At 39.5% G+C, this 23,868-nt stretch overlaps 1 protein-coding gene across 27 annotated transcripts in view; it reads right to left on the reverse strand.

Annotated features, from left to right (window-relative positions):
- The window catches only part of CHD1L (chromodomain helicase DNA binding protein 1 like), a 69,543-nt gene that overhangs the window by 41,899 nt on the left and 3,776 nt on the right, over positions 1–23,868 (reverse strand). For 11 of the 27 annotated variants that reach the window (XM_081493026.1, XM_081493005.1, XM_081493004.1 and 8 more), the window contains 5 exons: positions 8,880–8,992; positions 5,841–5,947; positions 5,166–5,280; positions 4,551–4,582; positions 154–235 (listed from right to left, as the gene is read on the reverse strand). The exons of 2 other annotated variants lie outside the window; for them this stretch is intronic. Coding sequence is in view for 14 of the 25 variants with exons in the window: in XM_081493005.1 (XP_081349131.1) it covers positions 154–235; positions 4,551–4,582; positions 5,166–5,280; positions 5,841–5,947; positions 8,880–8,992 (449 nt within the window). In the remaining 11 variants the exon portion in view is untranslated. Of the gene's footprint in view, positions 1–153; positions 236–4,550; positions 4,583–5,144; positions 5,281–5,638; positions 5,731–5,840; positions 5,948–8,879; positions 8,993–23,868 lie in introns of all 27 variants that reach the window. 14 more of the 27 variants (XM_081493030.1, XM_081493019.1, XM_081493031.1 and 11 more) reach the window with 6 other exon arrangements.

Raw genomic sequence — 23,868 nt, forward strand, 5'->3', positions numbered from 1 at the left:
ATTACTTCTGTCACCATAAAATGTTCACTGAACCCTGTAGAAATCTCACTGAAAAAAATATGTCAATTTAATTGGCTCTATACAGGACCAAACTAATATTAATATTTTTTAAAAGGGAGTTATATAAAAACTAAAAGTATCCTATGAGTTTACCTCTGAAAGAGTCTTATGCAGCAAGGAGCTTTGGTTTTTCAACCTGTGAGCTTCATCCACAACAAGAACACTCCAAGGGAAACTGTGAGGGAAAAATCCATGTTTTCAGTTTTGTATAACTCAAACACATATCTCACAGCCAAAAGTCTTACTACAAAGCTGAGACTCTTTCTGGGAAGACTAATATCAAGCCCATTCTGTTAGAAACACACCCAAATTGCCTTCTCCAAGAGCTGACCAAGTACATCAGGCAATATCTGGAAAACGTAGTAAAATTAAGGGAATTTATTTTCTGAGATGGGAAAATTCTATGCATTGAAGGTAGCAAAGAAAGTGCTGGAGACAGAAAGCAAAAGGAAACACTTAGGACCACTTACTATGTGTCACTTTAACATGCCTAAAGCTTCGCTTTAGGTATGTTATTTAACCCCCAAAAATAAAATGAGTAGACATTATTGTGCCCTTTTTACTAACATGGATACTAAAGCTCAGAAAGGCAGATGACTCAGTCAAGGTCATAAAGTTAGTATGAGGCAGAACTAAGACACAGACCCAGAAGAAAAATCAAGACACAATGATGTCACAGTAGCTAAAAAAAAAAAAAAAAGTGATTTTAAAATGGGGACATGGTAGACTTCCCAGGTGGTACAGTGGAAGAGAATCTGCCTGCCAATGTAGGGAACATAGGTTCAATTCCTGGTCTGGGAAGATCCCACCTGCTGCAGAACAACTAAGCTCCTGCACCACAACTGCTGAGCCCACACTCTAGAGCTCACGAGTCACAATTTCTGAAGTCCATGTGCCTAGAGCCTGTGCTCTGCAACAAGAGAAGCCATTGCAATGAGAAGCCTGTGTCCTGCAATGAAGAGTAGCTCCTGCTCACCGCTACTACAGAAAGCCAGCAAGCAGCAAGGAATACCCAGTGCAACCAATAAATAAATAAATTATAAAAAATGGGATCAAATGTTACAACAGGAAGATGCATCACTGGCTCTGTTAATGTGGAAGTCACTGGTGGCTATGCCAGTGCCCTTTGGTAGCATAATAGTTATGACCACAAATTCCCAAGAAGATATCCTCTGTATATACTCCTGGGAAGCTGTTTTTCCCACAAAAAAATTTAAAATATGTATGTATTAATATGTTCAAAGCTGCATTATCTAAAACAGCAAAAGCCTGAAAAAAATAATAGGTCCAATAATGGGTGAAGAAACATATATATTTTAAATGATAAATATGATTATGTTATAATTTAAAAGGCCTATATAACTAAAAAAGATATAAATATTATATATATTTATATTATACATAATAAAAACCATGCAAAAGATAATAAAGTGGAAGTTATAAGGCTCTTATCTCATTTGTAAACATTCTGTAATCCCATTACATTATTCTTATACTTAAAAAACTAAATGTAGGGGACTTCCCTAGTGGTTCAGTGGTTAAGAATCCACCTTCCAATGCAGGGGATGCAGGTTTAATCTCTAGGCAGGGAACTAAGATCCCACGTGCTGCAGGACAACTAAGCCCATGGTCCACAACTACTGAGCCTGTGCACCTCAACTAGAGACCCCAAGGGCAGCAAACTATAGAGCCTACACACTCTGAAGCCTGTGAGCCACAGCTAGAGAGAAGCCTCCACATCGCAACAAAAAGCCCATGCACCAGCACACCACAACAAAAGATCCAGCAGGCTGCAACCAAGACCCTGACACAGCCAAAAACACATACATACTTAAATATTAAAAACAACTAAATGTACATACAAGTAAAGCAGGACACTGGAAAGGTATATGGAAATTAAAATCCCTCAAATATTAGAGGAAGATCTTCAGCAGAGGTTGGTCTTAAAAGAGGAGGAAGCCTTCTTCCTCTGAGGCCACAGAGAAAATCCAGAAAATGGGTACAGAAACAGACACCTAGGCCCATTCACCTACTGAGTGGTGCAGGTAGAGGGAAGAACTGGGTCCAAGAGAGGGTGCAGGAACCAGGATCATTCCTGCCAGGTAACAGGAGTTGCACTGAAGGATCATGAGGAGTAAGAGTCCAGCTGATCTTGGACACTGGTCATGGCGTGACAAGGGTGTGAGCCCTTTTCAAGGGGCTACAGGACAGTGCCTGCTGCTGCTGCTGCTAAGTCGCTTCAGTCGTGTCCAACTCTGCGCGACCCCACAGATGGCAGCCCACCAGGCTCCCCCGTCCCTGGGATTCTCCAGGCAAGAACAATGGAGTAGGTTGCCATTTCCTTCTCCAACGGACAGTGCCTGGCTCCTGTTTAAATTATCATTCAACATAGATTAGGTATTAATCTATTAAGATTATTACAGTATTATTATGGTATTAAGAGCTATATATTCAGATTTTTTTTTTTTTTAATTTCTATTCTTTTATTTTGCCACACAGTGTGGCATGTGGGATCTTAGTTCCCCAACCAAGGATCAAACCCATGCCCCTGCAATGGAGACATGGGTTGTTCTTAACCACTGGACCACCAAGGAAGTTTCAACATTCAGGTTTTTACATACAGAAGCAATCAATAAAAAGCGTGTTTAATGAATCAGACTACAAGGAGGTAGGTTTGGGCTCAGTGACAGAAGGTCATCAAATTACTCTCTAAAGGACATGCCAAGGGATGCTCCCTGGAGAGGAAGAGGCAGAGGGTATTCCAGGACTGAATGGAGAATGGGAAAAGTAATTTCTAATCGTCTTGATCCAAAGATTTTGTAAGTTTACTGTCAAAAAATTTTCTTATTTTTCATATTGTTACATGCACAGTCTCAACCCTCCCTAATAAGCCTCCTTAGGGCTGAGATTGCATTACACTTTCAGGCTGTTCTCAGTATGCAGTACAGTAATACACAGTATAACCTTGTCAAATACATCAAAAGAACACAACTGTGTTCTTAGGGGTCATAGTGAGTAAACATTATAAGTGTCCCTTTACTACTTAGTTTCTTGAATTCACTTGAAATGGATTTAAGATAATGATCTAATATAGAAAGATTATATTTCTACTGAAAATGTGAAACTCCAGTGCACCTAGATACTTTGGAAAGTTCTCTTTAAAAAAAGCTCTACAACAAAGTAGGTTTGGATGTCTGCTTTGCCATTTATTAGCCATGTGCCCTGGGATGGGTCACACCTATCTCTTACCATTCTCATCTACAAAATGAATGACGGTACCTACTTATTAGGGTTTTCATGCTGATTCAATAGGATAATTTATGGGAAGTACCCAATAACATCTGTCCTAATCTTCTTGCCTTTTGAGACTTTCCATATATTGCCTAATATTATGGATATCTGAACACTTCTTATTAACTCTACTGGAGTTCATGTTCTCTTGGGGGTCACCGTATGGTTTATTTTCCTGGTATTGCTGGTAACTCCCAGAACAATGTCTTTCCAGAGGAGATATCTTTAATACATATTAAGTTGGATATTGACAATAAAAAAGAAATGAGAGGGAAAGCATATCCTTTTCTTAAGAAAAGTAAAGTAATACACTTACTTAAATGAAACATGAATGAAACAAAACACTAGATGGAAGTCCTGAAATCTGTGACTGAGTCTTTAGTGTTTCAAAATAAGATGAAAATAAAAATCCAACTCAGAAGAGCCTGGGTATGAAATAACATTTATAATATTGATAAAGCACTCTGTAAAGGTTCTGACTATTAAAGAAACAAACCCCACCTAACCGTAAGTTCACATGCTATGAGAATGAAACTGTCAATGTATCTTCTTATTCACCCAAAACTGAACTCTTGTTTAATTTATAAGGTAACTGTTGGCTTAAACATACTGCAACACAGCATCCCTACCATTGTAAGTACCAGGTAGTATCAAGAGTTACACCTAAGTTTCCTGTACTTTATGAGCTGATTTGAGACCTGTAAGCCAATAACTGGAAAGAAATTTACTTAAAAATCCCTTTCTAGCACAGCCAAAATAAATAAACAAAATTATTTTAAAAATAAAAAGTTAACTTTATAGCACTGATGGCTATTTTAGGATATTTCCAGAAAAAAGCTTAAATAATTCCCCTCCTATGTTGTAGTAGAATTTCCACACAGCAGTCCTGACAGGCATCTATACAAGTTGTGATGTAAAGAATCTGGTATCTATTAACCTCCCACCACATACAGCTTACCTCACTTAATCCTCACAGCAGCTGTCCTCATTTTACAGACAAAGAAGCCAAGGTTCACAGAGGTTAAGTTAGGGAATCTACGCATACACAGCTAAAGAGTAGGGGGTTGGACTGTAAGACTCCTGCCATACCACACACCTGGTAAGACTCATGATGACAAACCAGGGGAAAAAACGTGAAGGAAAGACATAACTCTCGTGACACATTCAGGACAATTTCTGAAGTAATGCAACATACTCACGACTTTAGAAAAGATGCATCTTGCAAGCAAATCTGAAAAATTAAGGAAGACACATTGTAAAGGCTGATATTGATATACTTCTGACATTCATAAGCTAGTCTTTTATTAACTCTCCTAAACTATCGGAGTTAGCTGTCTTATTCATTGACTATGTAAAAGAGTTCCGAGCATAACCTCTAGGGGGCAGCATCTTACAGACAAAGAGAGGCATGAACGCGTGGAAGGTCTTGCTTAAACGAGTCTGGACATTCTTAGCTTGAAGAACAGGAACAGGGGTGGGAACTAAGGATCTTCATCTTCCTTTCCCATCCTCTAGTAACAGATGATGCCTCGCCCATCCTACCTTCTTTTACTCAGCGGCCAAGAGACAGCTCAAGTGCTGCCTCCCTGGGAAGCCCTCCCCCTTGATCCACCAAGAAAGAGGGAGCGATATCGAACTAACAATATAGTCTTTCACTCCCTTTGCTCACAGGACCTCTGTGAGAATCAAACGAAAACAGACTTTCCTCCTAGAATAACATGAGCCCTTAAAAAAACTAAACATAATCCCAGAGGATTCTACAACTTCTAAGGTCCCAGGTTAAGAGTTCTGGCTGTAGAAAAACAAACAGATACCTCATAGGTAGTTAGCAGCACATGAAAACGTGACTCCTGCTTCAGGTCTTGCTGTAGGCAGGCTCTCTTGTCCTTGTCACCTGCATATGTTACACAGGAAAGACCTGGAGCAAATCTGAATCCAAGAAAAGAGGTAGATGAACACAAACGCAGAGCCATGGACAAGGGGTGCATGTCTGGAAAATGACATTTCATGGAAGGATTGCAGATGTACAGACCCCAGGATGCTCTGCAGCCAGAACGAGTCCTGAGACCCTGAAACCTCAACTAGAGTAATGGGTAAACCTAAGGGTGACTGAGTCCCCATGTGAAGAGGGAGAGGGTGAGATGAACATCTAAAAGGACCTTATGTTAATTCTTAAAAGAAAAATATTTTTCCACATTCATTACTTCCTATGAAATGTCACTGTATCACTATGAAAAGGATAGTTTCTTCCGCAGTTCAGCAAAATTTACTAAAAATGAGTACTGACCTTCAAATTGCCAAAAGGCAACAAAAACATCCACTGGACCCTCCCTCATCTGATCCTCATTCTCCATCTACACTGCCTCAGGTCAGAGTTTTCTGGAAAAAATAAACTCACTGCTTAGGACAATATGCTGTTTTATCATATTTCACATAGTACCCAGAAAAAAAAGTAAAAAAAAAAAATTTCAACTACATCTACTCTGTACCTCTCCATCTCTTCTTTCCAGTTGCTCAAAACGGACAAGGGACAAAGAATCAGAAATGGTCCTTCATCATTTAATCTTCCTGCCAAATAAATGAAGAGTGCAATAGTCTGAAACACAGAAAAAGAAGGAAGTTTTGATCACCTTTCCGCATGAAAAGTAATTATAAAGTTCCCACAGCCTTGCAGAGAACACTTATAATTGCATCAAAAAGAATAAAGTACAAACACAATCTATTAAACAAGACTGGCTTTACAAATAATGTACAATCTTCCACACATTAGGAGAGTCATCCATTCCTCCGAGTGAAATCAGGTAAGCCTTGATACAATTGCCAAAGACATTTATGGTACTCAATTACATCAACAGTCAACAAGCAATAGTGCTCAAAATTTATGTAACTGGAACTTTCATACAAAGGAAAGCATCAGGAACAGACAACAGAAATCAATGAAAACAATGCAAATGAGGCACAAAGTTAGGAATGCTCTAAAAACATGCTAAGAAGAATCAAGGTATGACTGTGAAGACGACTAACCACAGGGCCTCTGCTGTTGGCCAGGTCTCCTAAAGGAGGATGTTTTCCTTCCTTCCTAACTGCCCCCCACATGGATTTATGTGTGCATGCTTGTATGCTACGTTGCTTCGGTCTATCCAACTCAGCAACCCCATGGACTACAGTCTGCCAGGCTCCTCTGTCCATGGTATTCTCCTGGCAAGAATACTGGAGTGAGTTTCTGTGCCCTCCTCCAGGGGATCTTCCCAACCCAGGGATCAAACCCACATCTCTTTCTGTCTACCTGCCCTGGTAGGCAGGTTCTTTACCACTAGCATGAGGAGGGCATGGCAACCCACTCCAGTATTCTTGCCTGGAGAATTCCATGGACAGAGGAGGCCTGGTGGGCTACAGTCCATGGGCTCACAAATGGTCGAACACAACTGAGTGACTAAGCATTGTATTACCACTAGCACTACCTGGGAAGCCTACGCACTAATGGAGTACCCTCTATTCACCAGGCTCTATTCTGAACTCTGGTGTAGAACAGTTAACAAAACAAACAAAACTCCTGGCTGTCCTGGGGCACAGATTCCAGTGAGGAAAACAAACAATAAATAGTGACTCATAAACTCAGGTCAGGGTCTAAACTGAAAATCTCTGTAAAGCCTAATAGCCTATTTTAGGACATGGCTGTAAACATTTTTGACTAGAGAAGTTTCTTTAAAAGCTTGCTGTGATAAATGCACACTGCACAGGAGACTACATGGAGGGCTCTCTACCTGAATATACAAGTCCATTGGCCTACCTCCCAGAAACACTGGGATAATTATCTTTGTTCCATAGCTCTCAGTTCAGGAATATACTAGAACCAGGATTACTGCCTGAGACATCTGAGGGTGATAAATAGCTACCTTGGAGAACCATGCTCAGAGGTCATACTGCATCCTGAATAACCTCAAGATTGACGAGGCAGATCTAGATTAACACATTGCCCACATGGTCAGGGGCTACCTTGATAACTCAGGGGCTTCCTTGATAACTCAGGGGCTTCCTTGATAACTCAGGGGCTTCCTTGATAGCTCAGGGGCTTCCTTGATAGTTCAGTTGGTAAAGAATCCACCTGCAATGCAGGAGACCCTGGTTCGATTCCTGGGTCAGGAAGATCTGCTGGAGAAGAGATAGGCTACCCACTCCAGTATTCTTGGGCTTCCCTTGTGGCTCAGCTGGAAAAGAGTCCACCTGCAATGCGGGAGACCTGGCTTTGATCCCTGGGTTGGGAAGATGCCCTGAAGAAGGGAAAGGCTACCCACTCCAGTATTCTGGCCTGGAGAATTTCATGGACTGTATAGTCCATGGGGTTGCAAAGAGTTGGACACGACTGAGCAACATTTACTTTCACTTTCAACATGGTCAGACTAGACTCTGAGCAGAATAGCTCCAGCTTGATGTTTACTATGTGAGGTCAGACTTAAGGGGGGTGGTTAGTCCTTCTAAAAGAACTAATGGGAACTTCACTCACTCTGTGAGTTCAATGACGAAACCTTTTTTGGAACCAAGGAACTTATACTTCCATGGTTTCTGCTCAATTGCCTCTGCTGTATAGCCTGACAGCACTGACTTTTCTTTGGTACACTGCTGCTAAGTCGCTTCAGTTGTGTCCGACTCTGTGCGACCCCATAGACGGCAGCCCACCAGACTCCACCATCCCTGGGATTCTCCAGGCAAGAACACTGGAGTGGGTTGCCATTTCCTTCTCCAATGCATGAATGGGAAAGTGAAAGTGAAGTCGCTCAGTCGTGTCCGACTCTTGCGACCCCATGGACTGCAGCCTACCAGGCTCCTCCGTCCATGGGATTTTCCAGGCAAGAGTACTGGAGTGGGGTGCCATTGGTACACTACAGAGGAATAAACCTTGTGTGATGAACCCAAGGGGTACCTGTGTCTGGACTTTCCATCAATCCAAGACTACCACTGACCTCTGCCAACATTAGCTATACTGGTGATTATCCTACTGGCAGAATCAATCTCAAGACAAAACCATGCCCAAGGAAGTCACGTCTGATTCTACCCAAGGAGGTAGGTCTGATTCCTACCACTGGAAGGCCAGGTCATTTTAGAAAACAGAGTACCTCCTCTGTAATTCTCTAGCATGGCAGAGAAATACGAAGTAGCCCCACCATCCACCAAGGGAGACTAATATTAAAAGTGATCCAGTTAACTAGTGAAGTATTACTAAAGAGGGAAGAGCCAATTTGATCCCTGGGACAGGCATATTTGCTTTATATAGAAAATCCTGCCCATTAATTGTAATTCTATATGTCAAGGGTTAGATTAAAACAAAGGTAGTGACAGTTCAAAACCATCCCCATAATGAGAAAAGCCAAGTCCAAAGTCATGATCTTGCAACAAAGGCTCAGGTATAAAAATACCTGTATACCTCCTAGTATTAAAATACATACCAATAATTGGCAGCTAAAAACAGGAATGAGTTGTAAGGAGGTATTTCAGCAGAGGTAAACAGTACTCACTCCACAGTAACATACCTGGCAGGTCTTACCCAAGCCCATCTCATCCCCCAGGATGCAGCCATTCTGACAGTGGAAGCACTGGGCTAGCCAGTTGACTCCCTGCAGCTGATAAGGGCGTAGATGGATCCCTAGGAAAAAGAAAAAAAAAAAAGCAAGTCGGAAGAGCAGACATTTCAGCACACACACAGGCTATGTTCAAGACCTTGAACCAAAGAACACAGCCTAATTACCCATACCCCAAGCCTTACTGGACATATCTTTCACTGAAAAGTTACAGATATGCAAATATTTGCTGACTTTCAAACTATTTTTTGAACAGACTTTGCTTTAGTCAAAGCCCTAAAACAGCCTGTCAGTGTTACAGGATCCACTTGACAGATGAGAGAATCAACCTGTGATCTGGCCTCCAGACTGCCTGAGTCTCATGCCAGTGTCCATTCTAGGAAATGAGGTTTTACTGATGCCACGTAACAGTAAACAACAACACATGGGTGATATATGTGTCTGCTCGCTTAACTGCAACCATTTAAATCTGCCATCAGATGCTAAAGGAAAAAAAAAATCAAGACAGGACTAGATTAAATCAAGTTTGAATCAAGAAGCAGTGCTGTTAAGAATGGAAACAGTGTTGCACAGGAGGTGTTTACTAATGTACAAGGACAGCAGAAAAATAGATGTCTGAAATCCCAGAGCTCCTGCTGCCTGCCTCTCTTTCTCTGGGATGCGGGTGGGAGGAAATCCAGTTTCAGAGACAAGCCCTATGTTCCCAACGGGGGAAACCCCAAACATACTTTATAGAAAAACCATTAACAAAAGTAAAACTCTGGTTTGAACTCATCACCTTTAAAAAGAAATTGGGCAACATAAAATTGCAAAACATTTAAAAGATTAACAAGTTATTTTTTATGTAGGTATATAATTATAATTTTTATCTAAATATATTTATGTATGTAATTTTTATTTAGAAAAGAAACAATAATTTAGTACATTAAAACAAAAAAACCCTCCACAAAAATAAAAGGCGGACCTCCCTGGTGGTCCACTGGTTAAGAATCCACCTGCCAATACCAGGGACATGGGTTCAATCCCTGGTCTGGGGAGATTCCACATGGTGCAGAGCAACTAAACTCCTGTGCCACAACTACTGAGCCTGCACTCTAGAGAGCACTCTGGTGCTGCCAACTACTGAAGCCCACACACCCTAGAGCCTGTGCTCTGCAAAAGAGAAGGCACTGCAATAAGAAGCTGTGCACCACAACTAGAGAGTGCCGTGCAACTAGAGAGAACCTGCACGCAGCAACAAAGACCCAGCGCAGACAAAAGTAAAATTTTTTTAAAAGGCAAATGACAAATGAAAAAAAGATACTGATGGCAAGTAAGACAGATAAAGGATTACTAGTTTTGATATTAAGCACTTACTAAATACCAGAGAGAGTAGTAAACAATGTACATTAATTTACCCAACTTAAAGCTAGTAACAATCCCATGCTAGGTACCATCCCCATATTGTATGTGGGAAAATCCAGAAAATTTAAAGAAGACTAAAATGTGAACCTTGGTGACTTCTGCTTTTGGGAAGATAGAGATGTTCTTTTCCTCATTCCTCTTGATAATACAACTAAAAATTCTGAATATTACAAAGAAAATGAACATAACAAGATGACTCTGAAAAGGTGGGGCCAAAGAAGGCAGACTGGTTAGTAACCTTGGGAGCCAACTTACAACAGTTATGAGTTTCCTGGGTTTCTTTTTGCCTCATATATCCCAGACTTAAGAGGTGAAGAAATTAACCACCCAGAAATGCCAATGTACACGATAAAAGAAAAGTTTAACAAAAGCCTGTTTCTATAGCCAAAGGAAAAAGACAGCCTAGAGAGACAGAACTTTTAAACTTCTGGACAATAACCACTCTAGTTAAGCCAAATACTTAAGGGAAAAATCTGTGGCCCCACCCATATGAGCAAAGGCCAAATGGGAGCCTAGACCTCCACCCTCAAGAGATTCAATGAAGTCCCCATCATCCCTAGCAGGAAGGTACCAGAGATGGCTAAGCAGGCAGTCAGGATCTTCATCCCATTCACCAATAATGAAGCCGTCCCACTTCACTTTTCCCTCCCCTGCAGTGTCAGTGGAGACCACATAGGGAGCCTGAACTTACACTCCTACTAGATGATATGAGTCCCCTCCCCAACCGGCCCTACAAACAGTGTTAAAGGAGGCCTATCGGAGGTTCAGGATTTTTATCACTGCCTAGGATTAATGAGACCACCTTTAGCACAGTGTCCATGGGGACTAAGATTAGGAGCCAGTACTCTCATTCTCACCAAGAAGTAAGGAGAAACCCCTCCCTATCCCCAGGTATTAAGAAAATCTCAGAGGGGGAGTCTGATTTCTATTTCCACCTGGTAGTAACAAGGCAGCAACCACCTTCCCCTGCCAGACCAGCATGACAACTGAACAAAAGGTTTAAATGAGACCTTGAGTCTCAATATGTAAAATAAAGAACTTCCCTGGTGGTCCAGGGGATAAGACTTCATGCTCCCAATGCAGGGAGCCCAGGTTCAATCCCTGATGAGGAAACTAAGATTCCACAGACTGAAACTTAATCTGCACACTGCAACTAGGGAAGCCCATGTGCTACAATGAAGACCCTGTGCAGCTGAAATAAATTTTTTTAAAAAGTAGGATTAAAAAAAAAGTCCAGTTTTAATAAACATTCATTATACCAAGAACCAGGAAGATTTCAAACTGAATGAAAAAAGACAAGCCACAAATGCCAACATCTAGATGACACAGGTGTTACACTTATTTTAAACCAGCAATGATAAAAGTGCCTCAACAAGCAACTATGAACATGCTTATTAAAATATTTGAAAAAAAAAATAGAAAGCATCAGTAAAGAAATAGAAGGTACAAAGAAAAATAATATACTAACAAAAACAATAATGGAAGTAAAAAACTCAGAAGATGGACTTGATAGCAGAACAGAAAAGAGAAAACAATCAGTGAACTGGAAGGCAGAACCACAGAAATTACTCAATCTGAACTGAGAGAAAACAGACTGAAAACAGAGCTTCAAGGAGCTGCAAGTCTCAAACAAAAGATCTACATTCCTTCATTGGCTAAAAAAGTACTCAAAGAAAGAATGGCTGAAAAATTTCCACAATTTGGCAAAAGATCTACAGATTCGAAAAGCTGAATGAACTTCAAATAGAATAAAAAAATAAGCCCAAAGAAATATATACCAAGACACATCATAATTAGGTTTCTAAAAACTTAAAAGAAAGTATCTTAAAAGCAGTCAGAGGAAAATGACATAAATTACCAGAAGGAAAAAACCAGGAGGCCACTGTCAGCTTTCTGTATATTCCAAAAAAAAGAAAAATGCAGTCCAAACACACCTTTATGATCCAACGTATTTTGAGTTTCTAAAGTTCACCAAATGAATGGGATATATCTCTGACACTATTAAGAAGAAGACTGCTTACCGCAAAAAAAAATACTTATGTAAGTCAGCAATTTCCAGAAAAACAGGTACTTTGTTCCATATTTGGGGGAAAGGAATAGAGTCAAGTTCTCTCCTAACAAATTTCTGGGGAAATGAAAATTTTAATGTAAAATGAAAAAGCATAATTATACTAGAAGAAAAACATTTAGGCCATTAAGTACAAATTCAGAATAGCAGTCCTTTCTAAGCAGAATGCTAATGGCAAAACTCACATGCCTCAAGGCTAAAAGATCTGACTACAAAGAATTATTAAACATCATCATTGATATACATACACATATGCAACAAAATCAAACGACAAATAACACATTAGAAAACATATTCCCATTATACATGACAAATATTTAATGTTTCAATGCAAGCAAGAGCCTACAAAGCAAAAACAAACCTCAATAAAAAAATGGCCAACAACCCTTTGAACATGCATATGGAGGCCTGTGCAGGCACGTGTGCTCCAGGCCAGCTGCAGAAACAGATGCTGGTGAGAGGAACACAAGCAAAGGTGGGGCTGACACAGAGAGTCCAGAGACCTAACCAGAGAGGAGCTGAGGTCTCCTGGGGAGGCAGCGGTAGGCTACAGCTCACCGTGGGGGGCAAGAACATGGCTAGAGAAAGCACCAGGGAATTCTTTTTCTTTTTTATCTTTTATTTTTATATTGTTTTTTGTTTTATTTTATTTTCTTGCTGTTGTGGTTCTGTCTTGTTCCACTTTTATTGTTATTCTTCTCTTGTTCTATATGTTTTTAATTTTTCTAATTTTATCTTATTTTTTGTCCTTTGGTATTCACTGTTCTGCTCTTTTTTGGTTTATTGCTTTTTTTTTTTTTGGCTGTGCCACATGACTTGCAGGATCTTGGTTCTCAGGCCAGGGCTTGGATCTGAGACCCTGTGGTGGGGGCGCCAACGCCAAGCCACTGGACTAATAGAGAACTTCAGATCCCAGGGAATATTAATCAGTGTGAACTTTCCCAGAGGTCCTCATCCCAGCACCAAGGCCCATCTCCACCCAACTGCCTGCAAACTCTAGTGCTGGACCCACTTCTTGGCACGGATACAGAAAATACAAGAAATGTTTAACAAGGACCTAAAGAATTAAAAGAACAAATAGACAGTGATGAACAACACAATAAATGAAGACTCTCCTCAGAGGCAGAGAGGCAGGTGAGCAATAGCTAGAGGCAGAAAGCAAGGAGCTGCTGCAATCTCAGCCCCAAACACCACATCTCCCACCAAGCTGTGAGCAAGCCACCAGTCGCTACCCATGTCTTCCCAGGATCCTGGACACCACAGATCTATAGGGGGTATCACAGCCTGAGACCAACTCCCCTGAGGAGATGCATGGCCCACCTGGGACTGTGCCCTCACGGTGCACCCTGCACTCGGGAGCCCTAGCACTTGGACCTGGCAGGCGCACATCGCCTTGAACTGTGGCAATCCCTGTGTGATCCATCCATTTCAAGGGCTCCCCACACATGCCAATGGCGTTGTTTGCAGTGTCCCTCCCTTTCTCCATCTTCCTTCGTGGTCCAATCAGTAAAGAAACTGCCTGCAATGCAGGAGACCTGGGTTCAATCCCTGGGTTGGGTGGGAAGATCCCCTGGAGAAGGGAATGGCAACCCACTTCAGTATTCTTGCCTGGAGAATCCCATGGACAGAGGAGCCTGAAGTACAGTCCATGGGGTTGCAAAGAGTTGGACACACCTTAGTGACTGATACTTTCACTTTCCATCTCCACAGCACAAGTGAGTCCAAGTAAGCGTCCAGTTTCACCGCCTCATGTCAGGGCGGAGATCAGACACTGAAGAGAAACTTGGAAACAGAGGAGGCCAACCTAAGAAAAGAAAAGAAGGGGGAACTGCCCCAGAAGTAGCATGTGCAACAGATTTAAACCCTGCAGTCAAACTGAGACAGTGCATTTGAGGGGCAACTGTACACATTGGGAACAACTACAGCTGGAACAAGGGAATATCTGACACTGAACTGACTCCACGCTGCCCACAACAGCTCCCGAGACATTCCTAGATATACTGGAGGACTTTCTGAGTAGGCAATTCGACTAGCAGAACACAGAGGAATCACATGAACACTCATCTCACTACCACCATATATATCCCTCTGCTTCTTATTAAAGTATTTAAAAGAAACTTTTTTCTTCATTATTATTTTTAATTTTTTAAAATTTTATTATTTTTTAATTTCTTGTATTTTAATTCCTATTTTTTTCCTTTCTTCCCCTCTTATTTTTCTTTTTTCCCCTCATACTGTCCTAATACAGTTATTAGCTTTTTTTATAGCATACTTTCATCTTTCTAAAAAAATATATATATATTATTTTTGAAATAAATTCCGTATTTTTACACTGTGCTTTTGAGAGTCTAATTTTTATTCCAGGTTCTTAATTTTTGCTTTTCTATCTTTTGTTATTAATTTTGTATCTTTAAGAGCCTAATTTTCAGTACCCATTTCACCCAGGGATTTGATTATTGGCTTGATTGTTCTTCCCTTTTGACTCCCCTTTTCTCCTCCTGGTCACCTCTTTCTCCTTCCTCCCTATTCTCTTCTCTATATAAACTCTGTGACTCCCTTTGGGTGTTCCTGGCTGTGGAGAGTTGTTTCATCATTAACCTTTGGATTTTATCTTTTGTGCTGTGTGGATGGAGAAGTCTTGATGCTACTGTAAGATGTCAGGACTGAAACCTAGAGGTAGGAGGCTCAACTCCAGAACTTCTGACCATCATAAAACTCCTGACAACAGAGAACACTAATACACCAGAGTCCACCCAAAACCCTCCATACCTACGCTGAGTCTAAGCTCCACCCAAGAGCCAGCAAGCTCCAGTGCAAGACATCCCAAGCTAATCCTCCAGCAAAACAGAACACAATCTTGAACATTAACAGACAGGCTCCCAAAAGCCATAGCAAATCCACAGATACCCCAAAACTCTCTACTGGACACTGCACTGCCCTCCAGAGAGATGAGATCCAGCTCCATCGACCAGAACACCCACACAAGTTCACCCAATCAGGAAATCTTCGCAAGCCACTGGTCCAACCCAACCCACAGGGAGCAGACGCCACAACTAAGAGCAACTACTACCCTCCAGCCAGAAGAAAGGAGACCCCAAACACAGAAAACAAAATGAAAAGCCAGAGAAATACCCAGCAGGTGAAGGAACATGTGAAAACCCACCAAAGCAAACCAAAAGGAGATAGAGTCTACCTGAAAAAGAATTCAGAATAATGATAGTAAAGATGATCCAAAATCTTGAAAACAAAATGGAGATACACATAAGCACACTAGACACATGGATTCCCTCTTCTTGAAGAGGGAAGAAATATTTAACAAGGATCTAGGAGAAATAAAGAATTGTTTATCAGTGATGAGCAATGCAATAACTGAGATTAAAAACACTCTGGAGTGAACCAACAGTAGAGTACCTGAGGCAGAAGTAAGGGTAAGTGAGCTGGAAGACAGAATGGTGGAAATAAATGAAGCAGCGTGGAAAAAAGAAAAATGAATAGAAAGAAATAAGGACAGTCACAGAGACCTCTGGGACAATGTTATGCACCCCAACATTTGAATCATAAGCATCCCAGGAGAAGACAAAACAAAAGGGCATGAGAAAATATTTGAGGAGGTAATAGTTGAAAACTTCCCTAAAATGGGGATGGAAATAGCCACCGAAGTCCAAGAAGCCCAGAGAATCCCATACAGTATAAACCCAAGGAGAACATGCCAAGATACATATTAATCAAACCAACAAAAATGAAATACAAAGAAAAAATACTAAAAGCAGCAAGAGAAAAGCAGCAAACAACATGCAAGGAGACTCCCACAAGGGTAGCAATCTTTCAACAAAAACTCTGCAGGCCAGAAGAGAATGGCTTAAAGGATATACTTAGAGTGATGAAAGGGAAAAACCTACAACCAGGATTACTCTACCCAGCAAGGATCTCATTCAGATTCAAAGGAGAAATCAAAAGCTTTCAGACAAGCAAAAGCTAAGAGAATTCAGCACCACCAAATCAGCTCTTCAACAAATGCTAAAGGATCTTATCTAGATAGGAAACACAGAAAAAGGTTTATAGAAACAAACCCCAAACAAAATGGTAACACAATAATACTTATCAATAATTACCTTAAACATAAATGGGTCAAATGCTCCAACCAAAAGACAGAGACTGGCCAAATGGATACAAAAGCAAGACCCCTATATATGCTGCCTACAAAAGATCCACCTCAAACCTAGGGACACATACAGACTCAAAGTAAGGGGCTAGGAAAAATATTTCATGGAAATGGAGACCAAAAGAAAGCAGAAGTAGCAATACTCATATCAGATAAAATAGACTTTAAATTAAAGACCGTTATAAGAGACAAAGGACATTTTGACAAAGAAGTACATAATGATCAAGGGATCAATCCAAAAAAGAACATAAAAATAGTAAACACAGATATGCACCCAACATAGGAGCACCTCAATACATAAGGCAAATGCTAATAACTATTAAAGGGGAAATCAACAATAACACAATAATAGTGGGGTCTTTAATACCCCACTCACACCGATGGACAGATCATCCAGACAGAAAATTAACATGGAAACACAAGCTTTAAATGATACATTGGACCAGTTGGTCCTAACTGGTATCTACAGGGCATTTCACCTAAAAACAATGGATTTCACCTTTTTCTCAAGTGCACATGGAACATTCTCCAGGATAGATCACATCCTGGGCCACAAATTAAGCCTTGGTAAATTTTTTAAAAATTGAGATCATTTCAAGCATCTTTTCTGAACACAATTAAGATATCAACTACAGGAAAAAATAAAAGTATAAAAAACACAAACATATGGAGGCTAAACAAAATGCTTCTGAACAACCAACAGATCACTGAAGAAATCAAAAAGGAAATAAAAATATGCATAGAAACGAAAGATAATGAAAATACAACAACACAAAATCTATGGGATTTAGTAAAAGCAGTGCTAAGAGGGACTTCATAGCAATACAAGCCTACCTCAAGAAACAAGAGAAACATCAAACAACCAACCTAACCTTACACCTAAAGCAACTAGAAAAAGAAGAACAACAATAAAAAACCCAAAGTTAGTAGAAGGAAATAAATCATAAAACTCAGAAGGGAAATAAAGAAAAGGAAAAATGAAGGAGACTATAGCAAAGATCAATAAAACTAAAAGCTGGTTCTTTAAGAAGATAAACAAAACACACAAACTGTTAGTCAGACTTATCAAGAAAAAATTAGACTGAAATCAATGAAATTAGAAATGAAAAGGGAGAATTTGAGACAGACAACACAGAAATACAAAAGATCCTAAGAGACTACTATCAGCAACTATACACCAATAAAATGGACAACTTGGAAGAAATGGATAAATTCTTAGAAAAGTATAACCTTCCAAAACTGAACCAGTAAGAAACAGAAAATGTGAACAGACCAATCACAAGCATGAAAATTGAAACTGTAATCAAAAAATCTTCCAACAAACAAAAGCCCAGGACCAGATGGCTTCACAGCTGAATACTACCAAAAATTTAGAGAAGAGCTAACATCTATTCTACTCAAACTCTTCCAGAAAATTGCAGAGGAAGGGAAACTCCCAAACTCATTCTATGAGGCCACCATCACCCTGATGCCAAAACCAGACAGAGGCCACAAAAAAAGAAAACTACAGGTCAATATCACTGATGAACATAGATGCAAAAATCCTCAAAAAAATTTCTAGCAAACAGAATCCAACAACATATTAAAAAGATCATATAGCATGATCAAGTGGGCTTTATTCCAGTACAAGGATTCTTCAATATTTGCAAATTAATCAATGTGATACACCATCTCAACAAACTTAAAGATAAAAATCATATGATTGTTTCAGTAGATGCAGAGAAAGCCTTTGACAAAATTCAACACCCATTTATGATAAAAATTATCCAGAAAGTAGGCATGGAAGGAACATACCTCAACATAATAAAAGCCATATGTGATAAACACACAACAAACATTATCCTCAATGGCAAAAAATTGAAAGCATTTGCTCTAAAAGCAGGAACAAGACAAGGGTGCCCACTCTCACTACTACTATTCAACATAATTTTGGAAGTCCTAGCCACAGCTATCAGAGAAGGAAAATAAAAGGAATCCACATTGGAAAAGAATTGACTCTTACTGCAGATGACATGATCCTCTACATAGAAAACCCTAAAGATGCCACTGGAAAATTACTAAAACTAATCAATGAATATAGTAATGGCACAGGATATAAAGTTAATACACAGAAATCCCCTGCATTTCTATACTCTAACACTCAAAAATCAATCATAAAGAGAAACTAAGAAAACAATCCCATTCACCACAGCACTGAAATGAATAAAATTCTTAATAAATTCACCTAAAGAGACAAAAGACTCATATACAGAAAACTAAAACAGTGATGAAAGAAATCAAAGATGATACAGAGAAATATACCATGTTCTTGGATTAGAAGAATCAACATAATGAAAATGAATTTACTACTCAAAGCAATCTATAGATTCAATGCAATCCCTATCAAAACTACCAATGGTATTTTTCACAGAACTAGAACAAATAACTTCACAATTTGTATGGAAACACAAAAGACCCTGAACAGCTAAGGCAATCTTGAGAAAGAACGGAACTGGAGGAATCAACCTTCCCAACTTAAGACTATACTACAAAGCTACAGCTATCAAAACAGTATAGTACTAGCACAAAGACAGAAATATAGATCAATGGAACAAACTAGAAAGTCCAGAGCTAAATCCAACTCACCTATGCAGAGCTCAGCTTTGACAAAGGAGGTAAAAATATATAATGGAGAAAAGATAGCCTCTTCAACAAATGGTCCTGGGAAAACTGGACAGCTACATGTAAAAGAATGAAACTAGAACACTTGTTAACACTATACACAAAAACAAAATGCAAAATGGATTAAAGATCTAAATGTAAGACCAGAAACTACAAAACTCTTTGAGGAAAACACAAGCAGAACACTCTCCATCATAAATCACAGCAAGATCCTCTATGATCCACCTCCCAGAGTAATGGAAATAAAAACAGAAATAAACAAATGGGACCTAATTAAACTTAAAAGCTTTTGCACAACGAAGGAAACTATAAGCAAGGTGAAAAGACAGCCTTCAGAATGGGAGAAAATAATAGCAAACTAAACAAGTGACAATCTCCAAAATATACAAGCAGCTCATACAGCTCAATACCTGAAAAACAAACAACCTAGTCAAAAGGTGGACAAAAGACCTAAACAGACATTTCCCCAAAGAAGTCATATAGATGGCTAATAAACATATGAAAAGATGCTCAACATCACTCATTATTAGAGAAATGCAAATCAAAACCACAATGAGGTATCGTCTCAAGCTGGTCAGAATGGCCATCATCAAAAAGTCTACACACAATAAATGATGGAGAGGGTGTGGTGAAAAGGGAACCCTCTTACACTGTTGGTGGGAATGCAAACTAGTACAGCCACTGTAGAGAACAGTGTGATTCCTTAAAAACTCGGAATAAAACAGCCATACAACCTAGCAATCCCACTGCTGGGCGTATACCCTAAGGAAACCAGAACTGAAAGAGACACAATGTACCCCAATGTTCATTGCAGCACTATTTACAATAGCTAAGACACGGAAGCAATCTAGGTATCTATCAGCAGATGAATGGATAAGAAAGTTGTGGTACACATACACAATGGAATATTACTCAGCTTTGAAAAGAATGTATTTGAGTCAGTTCTAATGAGATGGATGAACCTAGAGCCTATCATAGAGTGAAATAAGCCAAAAAGAGAAAGACAAATACTGTATACTAATGCATATATACATATATGGAATTTAGAAAGATGGCACCGACGATCCTACATACAGGGCAGCAAAGGAGACACAGACGTAAAGAACAGACTTTTGGACTCAGTGGGAAAATGAGAGTGAAGGATGATTTGAGAGAATGGCACTGAAATATATACATTACCATATGTAAAATAGATGACCAGTGCAAGTCTGATGCATGAAGCAGGGCACCCAAAGCCAGTGCTCTGGAATGGCCTCGAGGGGTGGAGCAGGGAAGGGGGTGGGAGGGGGTTCAGGATTGGGGAGACATGTGTGTAGCATACCTAAGGCCAACTCATGCTGATGTATGGCAGAAACCATCACAATACTGTAATTATACTCCAATTAAAATAAATAAAAATGAAATAAAAAATACACTAGAAGGAATCAATAGCACGATAACTGAGACAGAAAAATGAATAAGTGAGCTAAAAGGTAGAATAGTGGAAATAACTGCAAAGGAGCAGAAAAAAGAGAAAGAATGGAAAGAAATGAGGAGAGTCTCAGCAACATTAAACTCACCAATGTTTGAATGATAGCGATCCCAGAAGAAAAAAGAGGAAGAGAAAGGGTCTGAGAAAATATTTGAAGAGATTATAGCCGAAAAATCCCCTAACATGGGAAAAGAAATAGCCACCCAAGTTCAAGAAGCAGAGTCCCATACAGGATAAACCCAAGGAGAAACATGGCAAGACACATATTAATCAAACAAACAAATACTAAATTCAAAGAAAAAATACTAATGCAAGGGAAATGCAAAAAAAATAACATACAAGGGAATCTCCACAAAGTTATCAGCTGATTTTTCAGAAGAAATTCTGCAGGCCAGAAGAGACTGGCAGGATATATTTAAAATAATGAAAGGGAAAAACCTACTTTACTCTACCTAGCAAGGATCTCATGCAGCTTCAAAGGAGAAATTGAAAGCTTTACAGATAAGCAAAAGCTAAGGGAATTCAACACTACCAAATCAGCTTTACAACAAATGCTAAAGGAACTTCTCTAGGCAGGAACACAAGAGAACAAAAAGACCTACAAAAACACACCCAGAATAATAAAGAAAATGGTAATAGGAACATGAATATTGATAATTATCTTAAATGTAAATGGATTAAATGCTCCAACCAAAAGAAACAGACTGGCTGAATGGATACAAAAACAAGACCTGAATGTATGGTTCATCCCTGGTGGCTCAGATGGTAAAGAATCTGCCTGCAATTCTGGAGACCCGGGTTCGATCCCTGGGTTGGGAAGATCCCCTGGAGAAGGAAATGGCAACCCATTCCAGTATTCTTGCCTGGAGAATTCCATGGACAGAGGAGCCTGGCAGGCTACAGTCCACATGATCACAAAGAGTTGGACACAACTGATCAACTAAGCACACAGCTCACTAGAGACTTACTTCAGACCTAAAAACACATACAGGCTGAAAGTGAGGGGATGGAAAAAGACATGCCATGCAAATGGAAATCAAAAGAAAGCTGGAATAGCGATACTTATATCAGATAAAGCAGACTTAAAAATAAAGACTTACAAAAGACAAGGAAGGTCACTACATAATGATCAAGGGATAAATCCAAGAAGATATAACACATAAATATTTATGCACCTCAATACATAATGAAAATGCTAACAGCCATAAAAAGGAAAACTGACAGGAACAGAATAATAGTGGGGGACTTTAACACCCAACTTACACATATGGAAACATCAGCTAGACAGAAAACAAGGAAACATATGCCAATATAGACCAAGCAGATTTAATTGCTATTTATAGGACATTCTACCTGAAAGCAGCATATTACACTTTCTTCTCAAGTGCACATGGAACATTCTCCAGGATAGATGACATCATGGGTCACAAATTAAGCCTCAGTAAATTTTAAAAAACTGAAATCGTATCAAGTATTTTTTCTGACCACAACATTATGAGACCAGAAGTCAATAACAGGGGGGAAAAATGTTAAAAAAAAAAAACACCACAAACACAAGGAGGCTAAACAATATGATACAAAATAACCAAGACATCACTGAATAAATTGAAGAGCAAATTTAAAAATACATAGAAACAAATGAAGATATGATGACCCAAAATCTAAGTATGAAGCAAAATAAGTTCTAAGAAGGAAGTTTATAACAATTCAATCCTACCTCAAGAAACAAGAGAAAACTCAAACAACCTAACCTTATACCTAAAGCAATCATAAAAATCAGAGCAGAAATAAATGAAATACTGAGTTGGCCAAAGAATTCCTTTGAGTCTGTCCATAAGATGTTATGGAAAAACTTGAATTAACTTTTTGGCCAACCCAGTAGAAATAAAACAACAGCAAAAATCAGTGAAACTACAGCTGGTTATTGGTAAACCTTTAGCCAGACTCATCAAGAAAAAAAGGGACAAGATTCAAATCAATAAAATCAGAAATGAAAATGGAGAAATTACAACTGACAATAGAAAGGTGCCATCTTCCAAGACTGAATCAAGACTAAACCAATAGAAAATTTAAACAGACCTATCACCAGTAATGAAATTGAAACTGTAATTAAAAATCTTTCAACAAACAAAAGTCCAGGACCAGAATGGCTTCACAGGCAAATTCTATCAAACATTTAGAGACGAGCTAACACTCATCCTTCTCAAACTCTTCCAAAAAATTGCAGAGGAAGGAACACTCCCAAGCTCAATCTACAATGCCACCATCACCCTAATACCCAAATCAGACAAAGATATCACAAAAAAAGAAAATTAGAGACCATATCACTGATAAACACAGACACAAAAATCCTCAGCAAAATACTAACAAACAGAAATCAACAACATATTAAAAGGATCATACATCATGATTAAGTGGGCTTTATCCTAGGGATGCAGGGATTCTTCAATAAATGCAAATCAATATGATATACCATGTTAACAAATTAAAGAATAAAAACCATATGGTCACCTCAATAAATGCGGAAAAAGCTTTTGACAAAATTCAACACCTATTTATGATAAAAATCCTCCAGAAAGTAGGCACAGAGGGAATCTACCTCAACATAATAAAGGTCATATATGAAAAACCCACTGCAAACATCATTCTCAATGATGAAAAACTAAAAGCATTTCCTCTAAGATCAGGAATAAGACAAGGATGTCCACTCTCACCTGGAGAAGGCAATGGCAACCCACTTCAGTACTCTTGCATGGAAAATCCCATGGATGGAGGAGCCTGGTAGGCTGCAGTCCGTGGGGTCTCTAAGAGTCAGACACGACTGAGCATCTTTACTTTCACTTTTCACTTTCATGCATTGGAGAAGGAAATGGCAACCCACTCCAGTGTTCTTGCCTGGAGAATCCCAGGGATGGGGGAGCCTGGTAGGCTGCCACCTATGGGGTCGTGCAGAGTCAGACACGACTGAGGTGACTTAGCAGAAGCAGCAGCTGCAGCAGCAGCAGTCCACTCTCACTACTATTATTCAACACAGTTTTGGAAGTTCTAGCCATTGCAATCTGATAAGAAAAAGAAATAAAAGGAATCCAAACTGGGGAAGAAGAAGCAAAAGTGTCACTGTCTGCAGATGACATGAAACTATACAAAGAAAATCCTAAAGATGCCAGCTGCTGCT

The sequence above is a fragment of the Giraffa tippelskirchi genome, chromosome 5 (assembly GCF_054371585.1).
Source record: "Giraffa tippelskirchi isolate mGirTip1 chromosome 5, T2T-mGirTip1v1.2.pri, whole genome shotgun sequence".
Classification (NCBI taxonomy): Eukaryota; Metazoa; Chordata; class Mammalia; order Artiodactyla; family Giraffidae; genus Giraffa; species Giraffa tippelskirchi.